This window comes from Callithrix jacchus, chromosome 6 (genome assembly GCF_049354715.1).
Source record: "Callithrix jacchus isolate 240 chromosome 6, calJac240_pri, whole genome shotgun sequence".
Taxonomy (NCBI): domain Eukaryota; kingdom Metazoa; phylum Chordata; class Mammalia; order Primates; family Cebidae; genus Callithrix; species Callithrix jacchus.
The window spans coordinates 1,919,690-1,935,422 of NC_133507.1; the positions used below are offsets into that span (position 1 = coordinate 1,919,690).

The following is a 15,733-nucleotide window of genomic DNA, read 5'->3' on the forward strand; positions in this document are numbered from 1 at the left end:
TAACGTTACATCTATAAAAGGAGGTCTATTCAAAGACGCCTGCCTTCTCCATGCCCCCTCCTCCCCATACATCACATTTTTAACATTAGGAGGTCGTTATCCGATAAACACAAACCCATGTGACTTGGGTGTTGCCTTCCCCAGCCTAGTGGAAATGTGCCAAGCCCACGTTCATAACAGCCCCAAGCCTGGCCCGCGGTGCCCCAGGTGGTGGTGGTGGCAGTGGCCTGTCCCTTGCTCTGTGCTCTACAGCACACCCATGGCCACCCTTTTCCCGGGGGGAGTTACAGCACCCAAGGCATTTCATGTTTTCATGCATGTGACTTTGAGTGGATTCTCTGGGTGGATCCCCAGGGTAGGCAGAGCGGGTGGGGGGGGCATGGGTTTCTCGCGGGACTGCGCCTGCCTTGTGCAGGTGGTCACAGGACCTGGTCGGGGAGGGCATGGCTTTCTCATGGGACTGCGCCCGCCTTGTGCAGGTGGTCACAGGACCGGGTGGGGGAGGGGATGGCTTTCTCATGGGACTGCGCCCGCCTTGTGCAGGTGGTCACAGGACTGGGTGGGGGGGGGGCATGGCTTTCTCATGGGACTGCGCCCGCCTTGTGCAGGTGGTCACAGGACCGGGTGGGGGAGGGGATGGCTTTCTCACGGGACTGCGCCCGCCTTGTGCAGGTGGTCACAGGACCTGGTCGGGGAGGGCATGGCTTTCTCATGGGACTGCGCCCACCTTGTGCAGGTGGTCACAGGACCTGGTCGGGGAGGGCATGGCTTTCTCATGGGACTGCGCCCGCCTTGTGCAGGTGGTCACAGGCTCAGGCCGCCAGGAGGCCCAGAAGACGGACGCCGAGTACCGGAAGCTGTTTGACCTGGCGCTGCAGGGCCTGCAGCTGCTGTCCCAGTGGAGCGCGCACGTGATGGAAGTGGTAGGCCTGGCTCCCCACCCCAGACTCCCTCCAAAGCCTCCTTGGGTACTTCATGCACATTAACTTTTGGTCTTTGGGCTTTTTTTCTTTGGCCCCAGAAAGACGAACATCTATCAGCAGAAATGTTTCCAAAGTACCTGAAAGTACATTTCATGTATGTGTGTTACAAAGAGCCTCATTTTAAAAAACCTCTTGATGGGATTAAATTCGAGCCATTACCATGGTCTTTAGGTCTCTCTCTCTCTCTTTTGAGACAGGGTCTCACCCTGTCATTGTACTGATGCAAATTAGGGGTACATAGTTTCAGGATACATGTGATAATTTAGTACAGTCATAAAATTTGAAAAGATCCAGTTGGTGTGATTGGGATGTTCTTATGCTAGAAACATTCAAGTTCTTCTCTGTCTGTTATGAAATGTATGAATTTATATTCATAAATTATTTTAATGAATAGCCACCGTAATTGATCCATCCAACACTGGATCTTATTTCTAATGTGAAACCGTGTATTTGTACCCATTAACATCTCTTTGTCCCCGGATTTTTTTTTTTTTTTTTTTTAAGACGGAGTTTCGCTCTTGTTACCCAGGCTGGAGTACAGTGGCGCCATCTCGACTCGCTGCAACCTCCGCCTCCTGGTTTCAGGCAGTTCTGCTGCCTCAGCCTCCCGAGTAGCTGGGATTACAGGCACGTGCCACCGTGCCCAGCTAATTTTTCGTATTTTTAGTAGAGACGGGGTTTCACCATGTTGACCAGGATGGTCTCGATCTCTTGACCCCGTCATCCACCCGCCTCGGCCTCCCAAAGTGCTGGGATTACAGGCTTGAGCCACTGCACCCAGCCCTGTCACCTGCATTTTTCAAGTCACATTTTCTCTTTGGCGCTCCAGCCATCAGTGTCTCAATATCTTTTGTTCAACATTAGTAAATTGTTCAAGTGCCATATAGAGATTTGGATACCTGTAAGTTATAAAATGTTTTCCCTTTTGTGATTTATTTTGATCATTTAAAAATTATCAGATTGGAAGAGTACATGATCATTTGAAAGGCAAAATCTTTTTTTTTTACTTGTTATTTTAGTTTTTATAGAGATGAGGCCTCACTATATTGCTTAGGCTGGTCTTGAACTCCTGGGCTCCAGTGATCCTCCCACCTCGGCCTCCCAAAGTATTGCGGTTGTAGGCATGAGCCACCATGCCCGGCCCACAGTCCTTTTTAAAATGAGGATGAAATGCCTAGAGTCTTAGATACTCAGCACTCACTATCCAGGCCATTTTGCCAGGTAGGTTTTTTAAATGAGACGTTACAGGGCCAGGGTCTTTTGCCCATTTGTGGAGATGGACGGTGTGTGTGCCCTTGTGTGTGACTTTCAGAATGCAGCAAAGGTTAGAAGGCCAGCCTTTTGGCTTTGGCCACCGTCACGTGAGTCAGACCAGAAGCCAGGTGTTTTGCATGCACTGTGGAACATCTCTGCCCTTTTGGCCACCGCAGTATTCGTGGAAGCTTGTGCACCCCACCGACAAGTACTCCAACAAGGACTGCCCCGACAGCGCCGAGGAGTATGAGCGCGCCACGCGTTACAACTACACCAGCGAGGAGAAGTTCGCCCTGGTGGAGGTAGGACGCGCAGCCACCCACGCTTCCATGTGCTGCCCTGGCCTCGCACTGGCTTCTCTGTCAGAAGCACACTAGCAGTTGCTGCCTGTTTACCCATCGCTTCTGCGTGGGCTGCCCTTTCCATCTGGCAGAGTAGTCGGAGTAGAACGTGTTAGAGAAACGGTGGTTGTCGGTCCTGGGTCTGCACTGACAACTCTCTGTGCACGGAGCTGGACTCCTGGGCCTGCGTCTAGGTGGAGAGGAGTGTCGGGTACGGGGAAGGGAGGTGACGGAGGTGTGGCCCCTGCTTTACTCTTGTGCTTGCTTCTAAAAGTTTTTGTTCTTGTTTTGAGATGGACTCTTGCTCTGTCATCGCCCAGCACGATCTCAGCTCACTGCAACCTCCACCTCCTGGGTTCAAGTGATTCTCCTGCCTCAACCTCCTGAGTAGCTGAGATTACAGCACCACCATACCCGGCTAATTTCTGTATTTTTAGTAGAGGTGGGGTTTCACCATGTTGGCAGGCTGGTCCTGAACCCCTGACCTCAGATGGTCACCCGCCTAAGCCTCCCAAAGTGGTGGGATTACAGGCATGAGGCACTGTGGCCAGTTTCTTCTAAAAGTTTTATAGTTTTGCCACCTAATTTAAATATTTGATCCACTTTGAGTGGATTTTTATACCGCATGTGTCAGGGGTCCTCCAGGCCACCCTCTATCCGCCAACTGGCTGGGAGGACTCACAGGGCTTGGTAGTTGTTACACTGAAGGTTGTGACTCATTGCAGCCAAAACACAGAGTCGGGTCAGCAAAGGGAAAAGGTATATTGGTGAAGTCCAGAAGATCCAGGTGTGAACTTCTAGCTGTGCCCTGCTGGTGGAAGTGCTCAGAATGTGCTTATTTCTCCCAGTGATGATGTGTGAAAACACACGCAAAGTGCGGCTAACCAGGGAAGCTCCCCAGAGCCTTGGGGTCCTGAGTTTCTACTGGGGGCCAGTCACATGACTGACCTGGGCTGCTCAGACTCTAGGCCCTCAAAACACACACAAGAGGTCACCGTGAGTCACCTCGTTAGCAGAGACTGTCTGGTCAGACTAGTACGGCAGTAGGCCCTGGGCCCCAGGCATACAAAAACATATTCTCTAGGCAGGACACTCCCAGGTCTTAGAGTTGCTTCCTGGGATGGCCTCAGCCAGTCCTGACTATGGGCCTTTCTTGGGGATGTGTGGGGTTTCATTCTCCCAAGCCTGGTGAGTTAACCCTTTGCTGCACAAGGGCCCAGCTTTATTCTCTCTCGTGTGCGTCCAGTTGTCCTAACTCTTTGTTGAAAAGATGGTCTTTCCCCATCGAATTGTTGGGCAGCCTATTGAAAATTAGTTGACTGTAAATGTAAGTTAACTTCTGGACTCTTAATTCTATTCCATTGATCTCTGTTGATCCTATGAAAGTATTTTCTCATCATCTCTTTGTTTTGTTTTTTTTTGTTGTTGTTGAGACAGAGTCTTACTCTGTCACCCAGGCTAAAGTGCAGTGGCATGATCTCGGCTCACTGCAACCTCCACCTCCCAGGTTCAAGCGATTCTCCTGCCTCAGCCTTCTGAGTAGCTGGGATTACAGGCACGTGCTACCGTGCCCAGCTAATTTTTGTATTTTTAGTAAGAGACAGGGTTTCAACATCTTGGCCAGGCTGGTCTCAAACTCCTGACCTTGTGATCCACCTGCCTCAGCCTCCCAAAGTGCTGGGATTACAGGCGTGAGCCACCACGCCCAGCCCAAAGAAGGGTTTTTAAGATTTTCCCAGATGTATTAGTCTTAAGCACAACGTTCTATTTAAAAAATAAAAGGAAGTGAATTATGTTTTACTGGTGCTAGGAAATGTTCTCCTTTGGTGTCTTACACGTCAGATGTCCACACGAGAGGGTGGACTTGGGGTAACTTAGTCTTGCTCTGCCTCACTTGCTGCTTTCAGAGAGATGTCTTGGTCTCAAACAGCCATTGGGAAGTTGGCTGTAGAAATATTGATAAACTGCAAAAGCAGTAAGAAAGCTCATGCCCTGGTAAAGGGCATGCTTGGTTTGCACCCTTCAGTTGTTTATTCAGAAGTAGTAAAGCACAGTGTAATTGCAAAATTCCTGGCTGCCAACAGGGAAATAATTAGCCACTGGCAGCATTTTTCTGTCCCCGGAATCACTCTGGAAGCTCTTTGCCGTGTAATTATGTTCAATGAAATCTTCAGGCTTTTTCTGTGAATGGTAATTCAGTGTCCCTCTGTTGTGACAATGTGGGATTTGGGCTATAACCTCTTGTAAATTCTTTTTCTAGTTCCTGTCATGCCTGCTTTCCTGATTCTTTTTTCTTCTTTCCCATTTGAATTCCGTCATAGGAGGGTGTGCGGAGTGCATACATGTATGTTTTCAGTCAGATGCGTCCCTATCCTCGAGGTGCTCATGGTCTGACGGGAGTCAGACGCGGGCACAGTTGCATTGCCTACAGCTCTGTAGAAGACATTTTGGGAGAGGGCAGCTGCAGGGCAGGAACGTGGGAGGGCCTGGGAGAGGTGCTGTGACCGAGGAAGAACAGCCCCCAGCAGTGCCACCCTAAGAAGGGCCGTCCCTGTGGCTGTGTCCCCACAGGTGATCGCCATGATCAAAGGCCTGCAGGTGCTGATGGGCAGGATGGAGAGCGTGTTCAACCACGCCATCCGGCATACCGTCTACGCCGCACTGCAGGACTTCTCCCAGGTGACCCTCAGGGAGCCACTGCGGCAGGCCATCAAGAAGAAGAAGAACGTCATCCAGAGGTCAGCCTTCCCTGTACCCCGTGCCCGCTGCACCCACACATCCTAGGATGAACGTGGCTTCAAACAATAGGAGTGTTAAATTCTCAAAAATGATTTGAATACGTTCATCTTCAACCTCCAGATGCCCTCTTGGTGAATTACCTCTAAAAGTAATGCATGAATGTCCAGGGCGTGCGAGGACCTGGGACAAGGTGCATTTTCCCAGGCTCACAGTGTATGTGGCTTGTGCATGGTGTCCATAGGGATCTCCGCATGGTGGAGCCCTGTTGGTAATGGGGTTGTGTTCCAAACCTTTCGAGAGGCAGGCCCAGGCTCCAGTTATGTGGGTGACTTCACATCCCTCTTGGTTCCTGGGGAAAGATGGCTGTAGGCAGGTGGGGCCCAGCTCTGCTGCTGGCGGAGGCTGTGTTCTGCCCTATCCCTTCCCACAGCATGACTCCCAGCGACCTCGCTGCTGCCCTGGGCTAACAGATGCCAAGTGCAGCTCAGGACAGTCTTTTGGGAGTAGCAATGCTCTCCAGAAGGCAGCCTGCTTTTAAACTTTCCTGTTGGGCTGGTCCATGACCACCTCCCTCCACAGCCCCCAAAGGAATTTGTATTTTCTTGGGGGCTGTTCTGAGATAGTAGTTGGGTGAGGAGACACTGTGATTGCGAGGTTGGGGGTTTCAACCTCTGGTCCTTGCTGGTAACTTGTCGGGGCGTTCAGTGTCCTGCAGGCCATCAGGAAGACCGTGTGCGACTGGGAGACGGGGCATGAGCCCTTCAATGACCCCGCCCTGCGGGGCGAGAAGGACCCCAAGAGCGGCTTCGACATAAAAGTGCCACGCCGCGCCGTGGGACCCTCCAGCACTCAGGTTCTCGTCCCTTGAGCCCCACCCCCCGCACACTCCCTGGGGGGGATCCACCCTGAGCTTCTTGTCCCTTGAGCCCCACCTGCACCCTCTCCCTGGGAGGACCCACCCTGAGCTGTAAGTGGGTTGGGCTGGGGAGGTGGGGGTGAAATGAGGTCCCCGTTGCCTGCTCAGACAGAGCAAGTGGCGCCTGCGGTTTCTGCTGCTCCTCTGTTTCCCGCCTGAGTGAGTTGGGAGTGAGTGAGTCAGGCCTTGTCAGATGTGTCACGTGCACTAAGTCTGACTCCATTTCGACTCCGTCCCAAAAATGTGGGCACCAGTCCACATGTCCATCTTCTTCCTGTGTTTCTTGATGGGTGTTTGTGTCTGTATGATCTTTACGAATAACCATCCCACAGATGGGGCGTGGGAAACTGAGGCACTGCTTCGTCCCCAAGGTGCTTCTCATAAATTTGGCACCGGTTTAATCCGCTCCGCTGCGTCTGTCCTCTGTCCTCGGGCTGGTCTTCTCCCTCATCTCTCTGCTGGAGGCTTTTAATCTCTTTGCCACTCTCTGGAAAGTCACCGGCAGTGCACTCTACTGGCTCTGCAGGAGGGTCCCGGGGACGGAACTCGGCCTGTGCGTGGTGCCAGCTGCCCTCCCCGTCTCCCTCTGTGTGCGTCCCGTGTCCCTCCCTGCCCGAGGTGTGTGTCTCGTGACTAACGTCTCTCTCCTGCCTCTCCCTTCTGTCTGTCCATGTCTAGCTCTACCTGGTCCGCACCATGGCTGAGTCCTTGGGCTCGGCCGAGCTGCTCAGGCAGCTCAAGTCTCTGGGCATGGAGAGGCTCTTGCATGCGGTTAACACGTTTCTGAGGCAGTCGTGCAGCTACCTCCCCCTTTTAACCTTTGGTGGTAAGATGTCGTTTGTTTCTCTTGACATTTATCACGGAGACAAGCTGCTCCACCACAAGCTGTTCTTTCCCCCAAGCAGCAGCAACGCAGCCGCATAGGCAGGCACCGGGCCCCTCGGGGAGCTGGTGCGGGACCCTCTCAGTCAGGGCATAGCGGAGCAGTCCTCTCGTGGGCTTTCTGAGTTTGGCGTAACTAACATACCGTGTATATTTTCTCCCCCACAAACGTTTCCTTGGATAATCCAGCTTTACATGGTGAGAACCATGCTAGAGTCCCTCATTGCAGACAAAAGTGGTTCCAAGAAAACCTTGAGAAGTAGCCTTGAGGGGCCCACCATATTGGACATTGAAAAATTTCATCGAGAGTCGTTCTTCTACACTCACTTGATAAATTTCAGTGGTAAGAGATACTGCTGACCAGCGTCCGGCCCAGCATGACCTAACACCACTAACATGTCTAGAATGCTTCCGCCTGCCTGACCATCCCCCATCCCGTCCCTTGGTGCACCCAGATGGTGACTCGTCCTGCCCTCTGTGGCGGTGGCTGTACATCCCTGGCCTGAGCTTACTCCACAGGGTTCGGCCCCTGTAAGGGTAAGAGCTGAGGAGCCCGGGCTGGCCCCACGACACGAACAGAAAATGTGTTCAACCCATGCGGGGTCAGAAACACAGGCAAATATAATCTGGTGCCTGAGTTGAGACACAGGCATTGATAAACACCAGAAATGGCCCCCGAAGACCGTGATGTGGGGGAAGGTAGCAGGAGCCCTGTGCCAGGCGAGCCCATCCTGGGTGACACCCAGCCCCCTTACTGGCCACCAGTGGGCGCACTCTGTGCCCTCTGTGTGTCTGCCCCGTGTCCTCATCGAGTTGTCCGTGTCCACCTCTTGCTCAGAACAGGAGCCCCGCTGCCTTGGCTGGGGCGCTGCAGCTATGGAGGACTGGCACCACCGTTGCTGTTGACTCCTCAGAAGGATGGAGGTCGAGTGTGGTCTCCTTTTGTGTTAGCCAGACCTCCCTGAGGGTGCCTGTTAGGGTGCAGCCTGGACGCTGGTTTTTATACTAAGTAAAAGTAAAGAAGTCCCATTTTTATGTCTCCTTTTGGAAAGAACGTTTTTAGGTCAAACACAGTGGCTCGCACCTGTAATCCTACCACTTTGGGAAGTCAAGGCAGGAGAATCACTTGAAGCTGGGAGCTTGAGACCAGCCTGGGCAACATGGCAAGACCCCCATCCCTACAAAAAATACAAACATCAGTTAGGTTTGGTGACACACACCTGTGGTCTCAGCTACTGGGAGGCTGAGGCAAGAGGATGGCCTGAGCCCAGTTCAAGGCTGCAGTCAGCTGTGATCGTGCCACTGCCCTCTAGCCTAGGTGACAGTGAGAGACACCCTGTGTCAAAAACAAAACAAAACAAAAAACACGCTTTTCCCCTGGATCCCACTGAAGGGCTCAGAAGGTCGATGAGGTGGCTTTACCTGCAGCCACGTCCAGCCGGTACTGTCTCTAGTGCACGGCCTCAGTGATCCCTTCTGCACTCACGTCCACGCTGCATGGCTTGCAGTGAGGGAGGAGGAGCTGGCGCCAGGCACACAGCCTCTCGTGTCGTGTCGTCTCTGCTAAAGGTTTTCCTGCTTGTGGGAGATAACATGGTGTGTTTGAACTCTCCCAGAAACGCTGCAGCAGTGCTGTGACCTTTCACAGCTGTGGTTCCGAGAGTTCTTCCTGGAGCTGACCATGGGCCGCAGGATCCAGTTCCCCATCGAGATGTCCATGCCCTGGATCCTGACGGACCACATCCTGGAGACCAAGGAGGCGTCCATGATGGAGTGAGTGTCCCGTGGGCCTGTGTCTGGCCTTTGCATGTGGCAACCGGGGGTCCTCAAAGAAGGTGGAGGAGGGGCCTGGACTGTTTTTATTATTTTATGTGAAATCACATCTCTGGGCTTGGGCAAAATACCAAGACCCAGTCTACAAAAATAAGAAAACTTAACCTGGTGGGGTGGCTGATGCAGGAGGATTGCTTTGCCACTGAAGTTTGAGGCTGCAGTTAGCTATGATTGCACCACTGCACTCCAGTCTGGCCACGTAGCAAGAACCTATCTCCAAAAAAAACAGAAGTCATGTTTCCTGAGGTGAAGCTTTAGAGATTAATACAAGTAACCAGTTTCTTGGCCTCAGACTGGAATCGAGAGCTCAGGCACTAGAACCAGTTACGTTCCTACTTTGCATGGGTACTGGCTGGGGCCTGAGGCCTGAGCCTGGACCAGAGAGATGGATGAAGCTGGACCTTCCCAGGCTTCCGTAATGCAGGCCCTGTGAGGCGGCCGGCCGGCCATGTCCGGGAGCTGTGTTGCAGGAGCCCCGTGGCCTGGCCTCTCGTGTGCTGCAGCCTCTGACCCAGGTGAAGTGGGGAAAGGAAGTGTTGATCAATCAGCTTTGTTTTGGGGGTCAGGACACTGGACCTAGATGAAGGGGTCAGTCTTTCAAAATGTGAAGTCTGTGTAAGGGAAAATGCTTGGAAAAGGATATGTCTTACAGGGAGCGACTGGGGAGCGACCCCATCGGTCTGTCTTCTGAGCACCACGAGTGGGAAGCTCTGAGTTCCTGTGTGTCAGTCCTCACACTGCCCCCGTGGTGCCCGGGAGGTGGTAAGGACAGTCGCCTTCCACTCTGTGGCCATGGTGTGGCCATGCCATCTGTGTGGGCAGAGCCTCTGATGGCTCATTTCATAGCATTGGGGTGGCTTGAGGAGCTGAAACCAGCTCAGAGGCCTCCTCTAGACATGGGCCTCCTTGTCCCTGGCCATGGCCTTTGGCCAGACATGAGATAGCAGGAGACGGGCCTTCAACCATGGGCCCACGCCGGACATGCTCCCGGTCAGCTGTGGAATCCAGGACCTTCACCTTTGTTCTTTTGTTGTTGTTTCTTATTTTTTTGGTTGTTGTTGTTGTTTATTCTCTCTCTCTTTTTTTTTTTTTTGACACGGAGTCTTGCTATGTCACCCAGGCTGGAGTGCAGTGGCACAATCTCAGCTCACTGCAACCTCTGCATCCTGGTTTCAAGCAGTTCTCCTGCCCCAGCATCCCAAGTAGCTGGGACTACAGGCACTGACCACCATGCCAGTTAATTTTTGTATTTTTAGTAGAGACAAGCTTTATCATGTTGGCCAGGCTGGTCTTGAACTCCCAACCTCAAGTGTTACACCCACCTGTCTCCCAAAGTTCTCGGATTACAGGCATGAGGCAACGTACCTGGCCCACCTTTGTTCTTTTTTAGTCAGTTCATTCTTCTTTTTTTCCCCAACAGATATAGGGTCTTACTCTATTTATTGCCTAGGCTGGAGTGTGGTGCAAAGACGGCTTACTGCAGCCTCAACCTCTGAGGCTCAGGCGATTCTCCTACCTCGGCCTCCTGAGTAGCTGGGACTCCAGCCATGCACTACCACACCTGGCTAATTGTTTTATGTTTCATGGAGTTGGGGTCTTGCTCTGTTGTCCAGCCTGGTCTCAAACTCCTAGTCTTCCCGCCTCATCCACCCAATGTACTGGAGTTCATTCTCTTTTTTTTTTTGAGATGGAGTTTCGCTCTTATTACCCAGGCTGGAGTGCAATGGCACGATCTCGGCTCACCGTAACCTCCGCCTCCTGGGTTCAGGCAATTCTCCTGCCTCAGCCTCCTGAGTAGCTGGGACTACAGGCACGCACCACCATGCCCAGCTAATTTTTTGTATTTTTAGTAGAGACGGAGTTTCACCATGTTGACCAGGATGGTCTTGATCTCTTGACCTCATGATCCACCCACCTCTGCCTCCCAAAGTGCTGGGATTACAGGTGTGAGCCACCGCGCCCAGCCTTTTTTTTTTTTTTCTTAAGTAAGAATTTCACTCTTGCTACCCAGACTGGAGTGCAATGGCATCATCTTGGCTCACGATCCCAGCTCACTACAACCACCGCCTCCAGGGTTCAAGTGATTCTCCTACCTCAGCATCCTGAGTAGCTGGGATTACAGGCATGCGCCACCAGGCCCAGCTAATTTTTGTGTTTTTAGTAGAGATGGGGTTTCACCGTATTGGCCAGGCTGGTCTCAAACTCCTGACCTCATGATCCACCCACCGTGGCCTCCCAAAATGCTGGATTACAAGCATGAGCCACTGCGCCCAGCCTATTCTCTTTATTTATTTATTTATTTATTTATTTATTTAGAGATGGAGTTTCGCTCTTGTTACCCAGGCTGGAGTGCAATGGCGCGATCTCGGCTCAGCGCAGCCTGCGCCTCCTGGGTTCAGGCAATTCTCCTGCCTCAGCCTCTCGAATAGCTGGGATTACAGACACGCACCACCATGCCCAGCTAATTTTTTGTGTTTTTAGTAGAGACCGGGTTTCACCATGTTGACCAGGGTGGTCTCGATCTCTTGACCTCGTGAGCCACCGCACCTGGCTCTCTTTTATTTATTTATTTTTTATAGGGTCTCACTCTGTCACGCAGGCTATAGTGCAGTGGCATGATCTCGGCTCACTGCAGCCTTGACCTCTCAGGCTCCAGTGATCCTTCTACCTCAGCCTCCCAAATAGCTGTGACTACAGGTGTGCGCCACCATGCCCGGATAATTTTTTGTACTTTTGATAGAGACACGGTCTTGCCATATTTCCCAGGCTAGTCTGGAACTCCTGACTTCAAGTTACCTGCCTACCTCGGCCCCCAAAATGCTGGGATTATAGATGTGAGCCACCAAGCCTGACCCTTGGAGTTCATTCTTGAAATAAGAAAACAACTCAACTTTCTTGTTGTTGAAAAAAATGCTATGTACTTGTAGTGAAATATTTTAAAGCCTGGTAAATGAGAAGATGCAGGCAGGTGGAGGACCTTGTCCATGTGTGGCTTTGAGTGAGCGTGTAATGTCCCAAGCATCCTCACTGCCTGGTAGGTGTGGCGGCCACCTCAGGTGCAGGCCCCAGCAGCTTTCACAGGAGCACCATTTGGTGATAGAAGTGAAAATTGTTTTTCCTTTCATGAGAGGTAAAAAATGGAGTTTAGTTTCTGAGGCGAGGAGGCTGTCGGAGCCATGAATACGTGGCGGAGGCTGCTGGTGATACAGCTGCTGTCCTCTGCAGGTACGTGCTCTACTCCCTGGACCTATACAATGACAGTGCCCACTACGCGCTCACCAGGTTCAACAAGCAGTTCCTCTACGATGAAATCGAGGCTGAGGTGAGGCCCACGCAGCTCCATTTCTGTTCGTTTCCTGTAATTAAATCTCCTTTCTCATTTTGTTTTCTTCCAAGTAATAAACGTTCTTTAAAATACAAGACAGTGTAAGCCACGAAGCTAGCATGTGGGAGTGAGCCCTTCCTCTGTGGGTCTGCTCCCGTGGCGCGTGCAGGCTGCGCTCTTCCACCTGTGTGTCACTGTGGAGTCTGCGTCGTCACCTGTTTTTTGGTTATGAACGTGATCTTGCGCTGAAGCAACTCCTGTTTTATTTCTCTAGTGTTTTTGTTTCGGATGTTGTAAATAGCACTCTGATGCACTGCCTGGCATCATGTGATTCCTATAGGACAAATTCCCACAGGTGGAATTCTAGTGTGTGCACATCTAAGATGAAGCTTACTTCACACGTCGCCGCCTCTGCCTCCTCAAAAAGACCACCTGCAATGGTTCTTCAGGGAGATATCACAGGTCCCAGCACTGCAGGGTGGGAGGAGGGCAGAGATGCCCTTCTTGGCCCTGTCTGCCGGGCACCCTGGGTCCTGGGTCCCGCTTGGCACCAACCACAGGTATCCTTCTCACAGTTCCAGGAGGTAGTGCTAGCCCCATCTGCAACTAAGGGTCTTTTGAGGGTGTCTCCTGACCAACCTCACACCCAGAAGGGCCGCTTTGTTCCAGGGAAGGCCCAGGAGCCGGCCCTCCGTGGTGGCTCCTGGAGTGCACAGTAGGTAGAGCTACGCAGGGTGGGGAGTCACCTGCAGTGCACAGTAGCCCTGTGGTCGCTGCACATAGTGAAGAGAGACTTGTTCATTCTCTCTTGTAGTTAAGAGAATGGAATATTTTTCTCCCTCAGTGAGACTGGTTCTGGTCTAGTTTCCTGTGGCAATGTGGTAGTCACTCCTGGCCACGCTGCAGTTTATTTAGTGTGTTGTTGTTGGACAGTAAGATTATTGCTAGTTTCTTTTGTTTTTTGTTTTTTTGAGGTGGAGTCTCGCTCTGTCACCCAGGCAGGAGTGTAGTGGCGCAATCTCTGCTCACTGTAACTTCCACCTCCCAAGTTAAAGCAGTTCTCGTGCCTTAGCCTCCCAAGTAGCTGGGACCACAGGCACGTGTCACCATGTCAGGCTAGTTTTTTGTATTTTTAGTAAAGACTGGGTTTTACCATGTCGGCCAGGCTGGTCTCAAACTCCTGACCTCAAGTGATTTGCCCACCTCGGCCTTCTACAGTGCTGGGATTATAGGTGTAAGCCACCATGGCTGGCCTAATTTCTTTTTCCTAATAAGAGCCTCAGGCTGGGTGCAATCACAGCACTTTGGGAGGCCGAGGCAGGTAGATCACCTGAGGTCACAAGTTCAAGACCAGCCTGACCAACATTCTGAAACCCCGTTGCTACTAAAAATACAAACATTAGCCTACATGGTGTGGTGATGGGCACCTGTAATCCCAGCTGCTCAGGAGGCTGAGGCAGGAGGATCACTTGAATCTGGGAGGGACAGGTTGCAGTGAGCTGAGATCGCACCACTACGCTTTAGCCTGGGCCATAGAGCAAGACCCCGTCTCAAAAACATAAAAGAGCCTCAGTTAGTTGCCTGAATGAAACATTTTGTTTTTCAGCTTGTATTTTGATCTTGCTTTAGGGAATCAAACTGTAACATGTACTTTGTTTTTCTTCAGGTGAATCTATGTTTTGACCAATTTGTTTACAAGCTGGCAGACCAGATATTTGCATATTACAAGGTTATGGCAGGAAGGTGAGTATCTGGTGTATGATTTTTATTCAAAATGTTGCATAATTTGATCTGACATTCCCATTACAATTTATAGTTTATGAAAAACTTCCTGTCTTCCTTCTATACTAGTTTGCTTCTTGATAAACGGTTACGATCAGAATGCAAGAATCAGGGAGCCACAATCCACCTCCCGCCGTCTAACCGCTACGAAACGCTGCTGAAGCAGAGGCATGTGCAGGTGAGCGGGGCCGGGCCATGGTGGAGACATATAGCATGCATTGAAAAAACTGGGTTTTCTGCTGGGCGTGGTGGCTCACACCTGTAATCCCAGCGCTTTGGGAGGCCAAGGCAGGCGGATCACCTGGTCAAGAGTTCGAGGCCAGGCTGGCCAACATAGCAAAACCCTATCTCTACTAAAAATACAAAAATTGGCCGGCCGTGGTGGTGGGTGCCTGTCGTCCTAGCTCCTCTGGGATGCTGAGGCAAGAGAATCACTTGAACCCAGGAGGTGGAGGTTGCTGTGAGCTGAGATTGTACCATTGCACTCCAGCCTGGGTGACAGAGAAAGTGAGACTCCATCTCAAAAAAAAAAAAAAAAAGAAAAGAAAAGAAAAAAGAAAATTGGGATTTCTTATAGCTAACTTGGTTTTACTAGATATCACCATGCCTTGTGACTTCAAACATTCTTATAAATTGTTAGGCACAGTGGCTTATACCTGTAATCCCAGCACTTTGGGAAGCCAAGGCAGGTGGATCACTTGAGGTCAGGAGATCGAGACCATCCTGGCTAACACGGTGAAACCTCATCTCTACTAAAAATACAAAAATTAGTCAGGCATGCTGGCACACACCTGTAGTCCCAGCTACGCAGGAGGCTGAGGCAGGAGAATTACCTGAACCCAAGAGGCAGAGGTTGCAGCAAGCCAAGATCACACCACTGCCCTCCAGCCTGGGGGTCAGAGTGAGACTCCATCTCAAAAAAAAGAATAGTAAAGAACTTAGGCATTGAAAGACACTTCGTTTCTATTGGGTCACTTCACACACAGGGAGCGTCTGCAACATTGTCTGTCTGCCCTGCGGCTCCTGGGGGCGGGCATAGCCTGGAGGATTCGGCCCTTCTCCAGGAGCCCAGAAGCCAGAGCTTAAAAAGAAAGAAGGTGAGAAACACTCATCAGCTCAAAGACCAGACAGAACTTTCTCCTGGCCAGCCGGAAGAATTTAAAGATATATAGTACTTATTTTTTCACCGTTATTTTACAAAGTGATACACATTGCATGCCTGTATCAAAACATCTCATGTACCGCACAAATGTATACACTTACTGCGTACCCACAGACATTAAAAAAAGAAAAAAAATTTAGAAATTAAAAGTCATGTTACATTACACACATAAAACTAGTAAAATGTGGAAAACTGTAAAAAAAAAAAAAAAACGACTGCATTTAATTCTCTCTATCCATCAGCAATCACCGTGCACATTTTGGGACATTTTTCACCAGGGCTTTGTCATATTTTTATGTTGAAACAGCACTGAAGGATGGATATGTTCCTAGTACGTTGAAATAGAGATGCAGCAATTTTCTCTTATTTATTATTGTAACACCTGTAAAAAGACACACCAGACTGCTGTGTCTATGGGAGATGGGTCCTGAACATCATTGTAAAGGTTATCTTTACCAATAGACCGGCTTCTCCAGGGTCCCTGGTGAGGCTTTTATTGCTTTCGAGCTGCTCCTG

General features: G+C 50.9%; 1 protein-coding gene across 1 annotated transcript in view; it reads left to right on the top strand.

The window, feature by feature from the left end:
- The window catches only part of CYFIP1 (cytoplasmic FMR1 interacting protein 1), a 104,336-nt gene that overhangs the window by 51,476 nt on the left and 37,127 nt on the right, over positions 1-15,733 (top strand). The window contains 11 exon segments of the mRNA XM_078375649.1: positions 801-923; positions 2,414-2,539; positions 5,150-5,316; positions 6,023-6,170; positions 6,912-7,090; positions 7,092-7,171; positions 7,174-7,458; positions 8,732-8,888; positions 12,174-12,270; positions 13,940-14,016; positions 14,125-14,233. Coding sequence (XP_078231775.1) covers positions 801-923; positions 2,414-2,539; positions 5,150-5,316; positions 6,023-6,170; positions 6,912-7,090; positions 7,092-7,171; positions 7,174-7,458; positions 8,732-8,888; positions 12,174-12,270; positions 13,940-14,016; positions 14,125-14,233 — 1,548 coding nt within the window.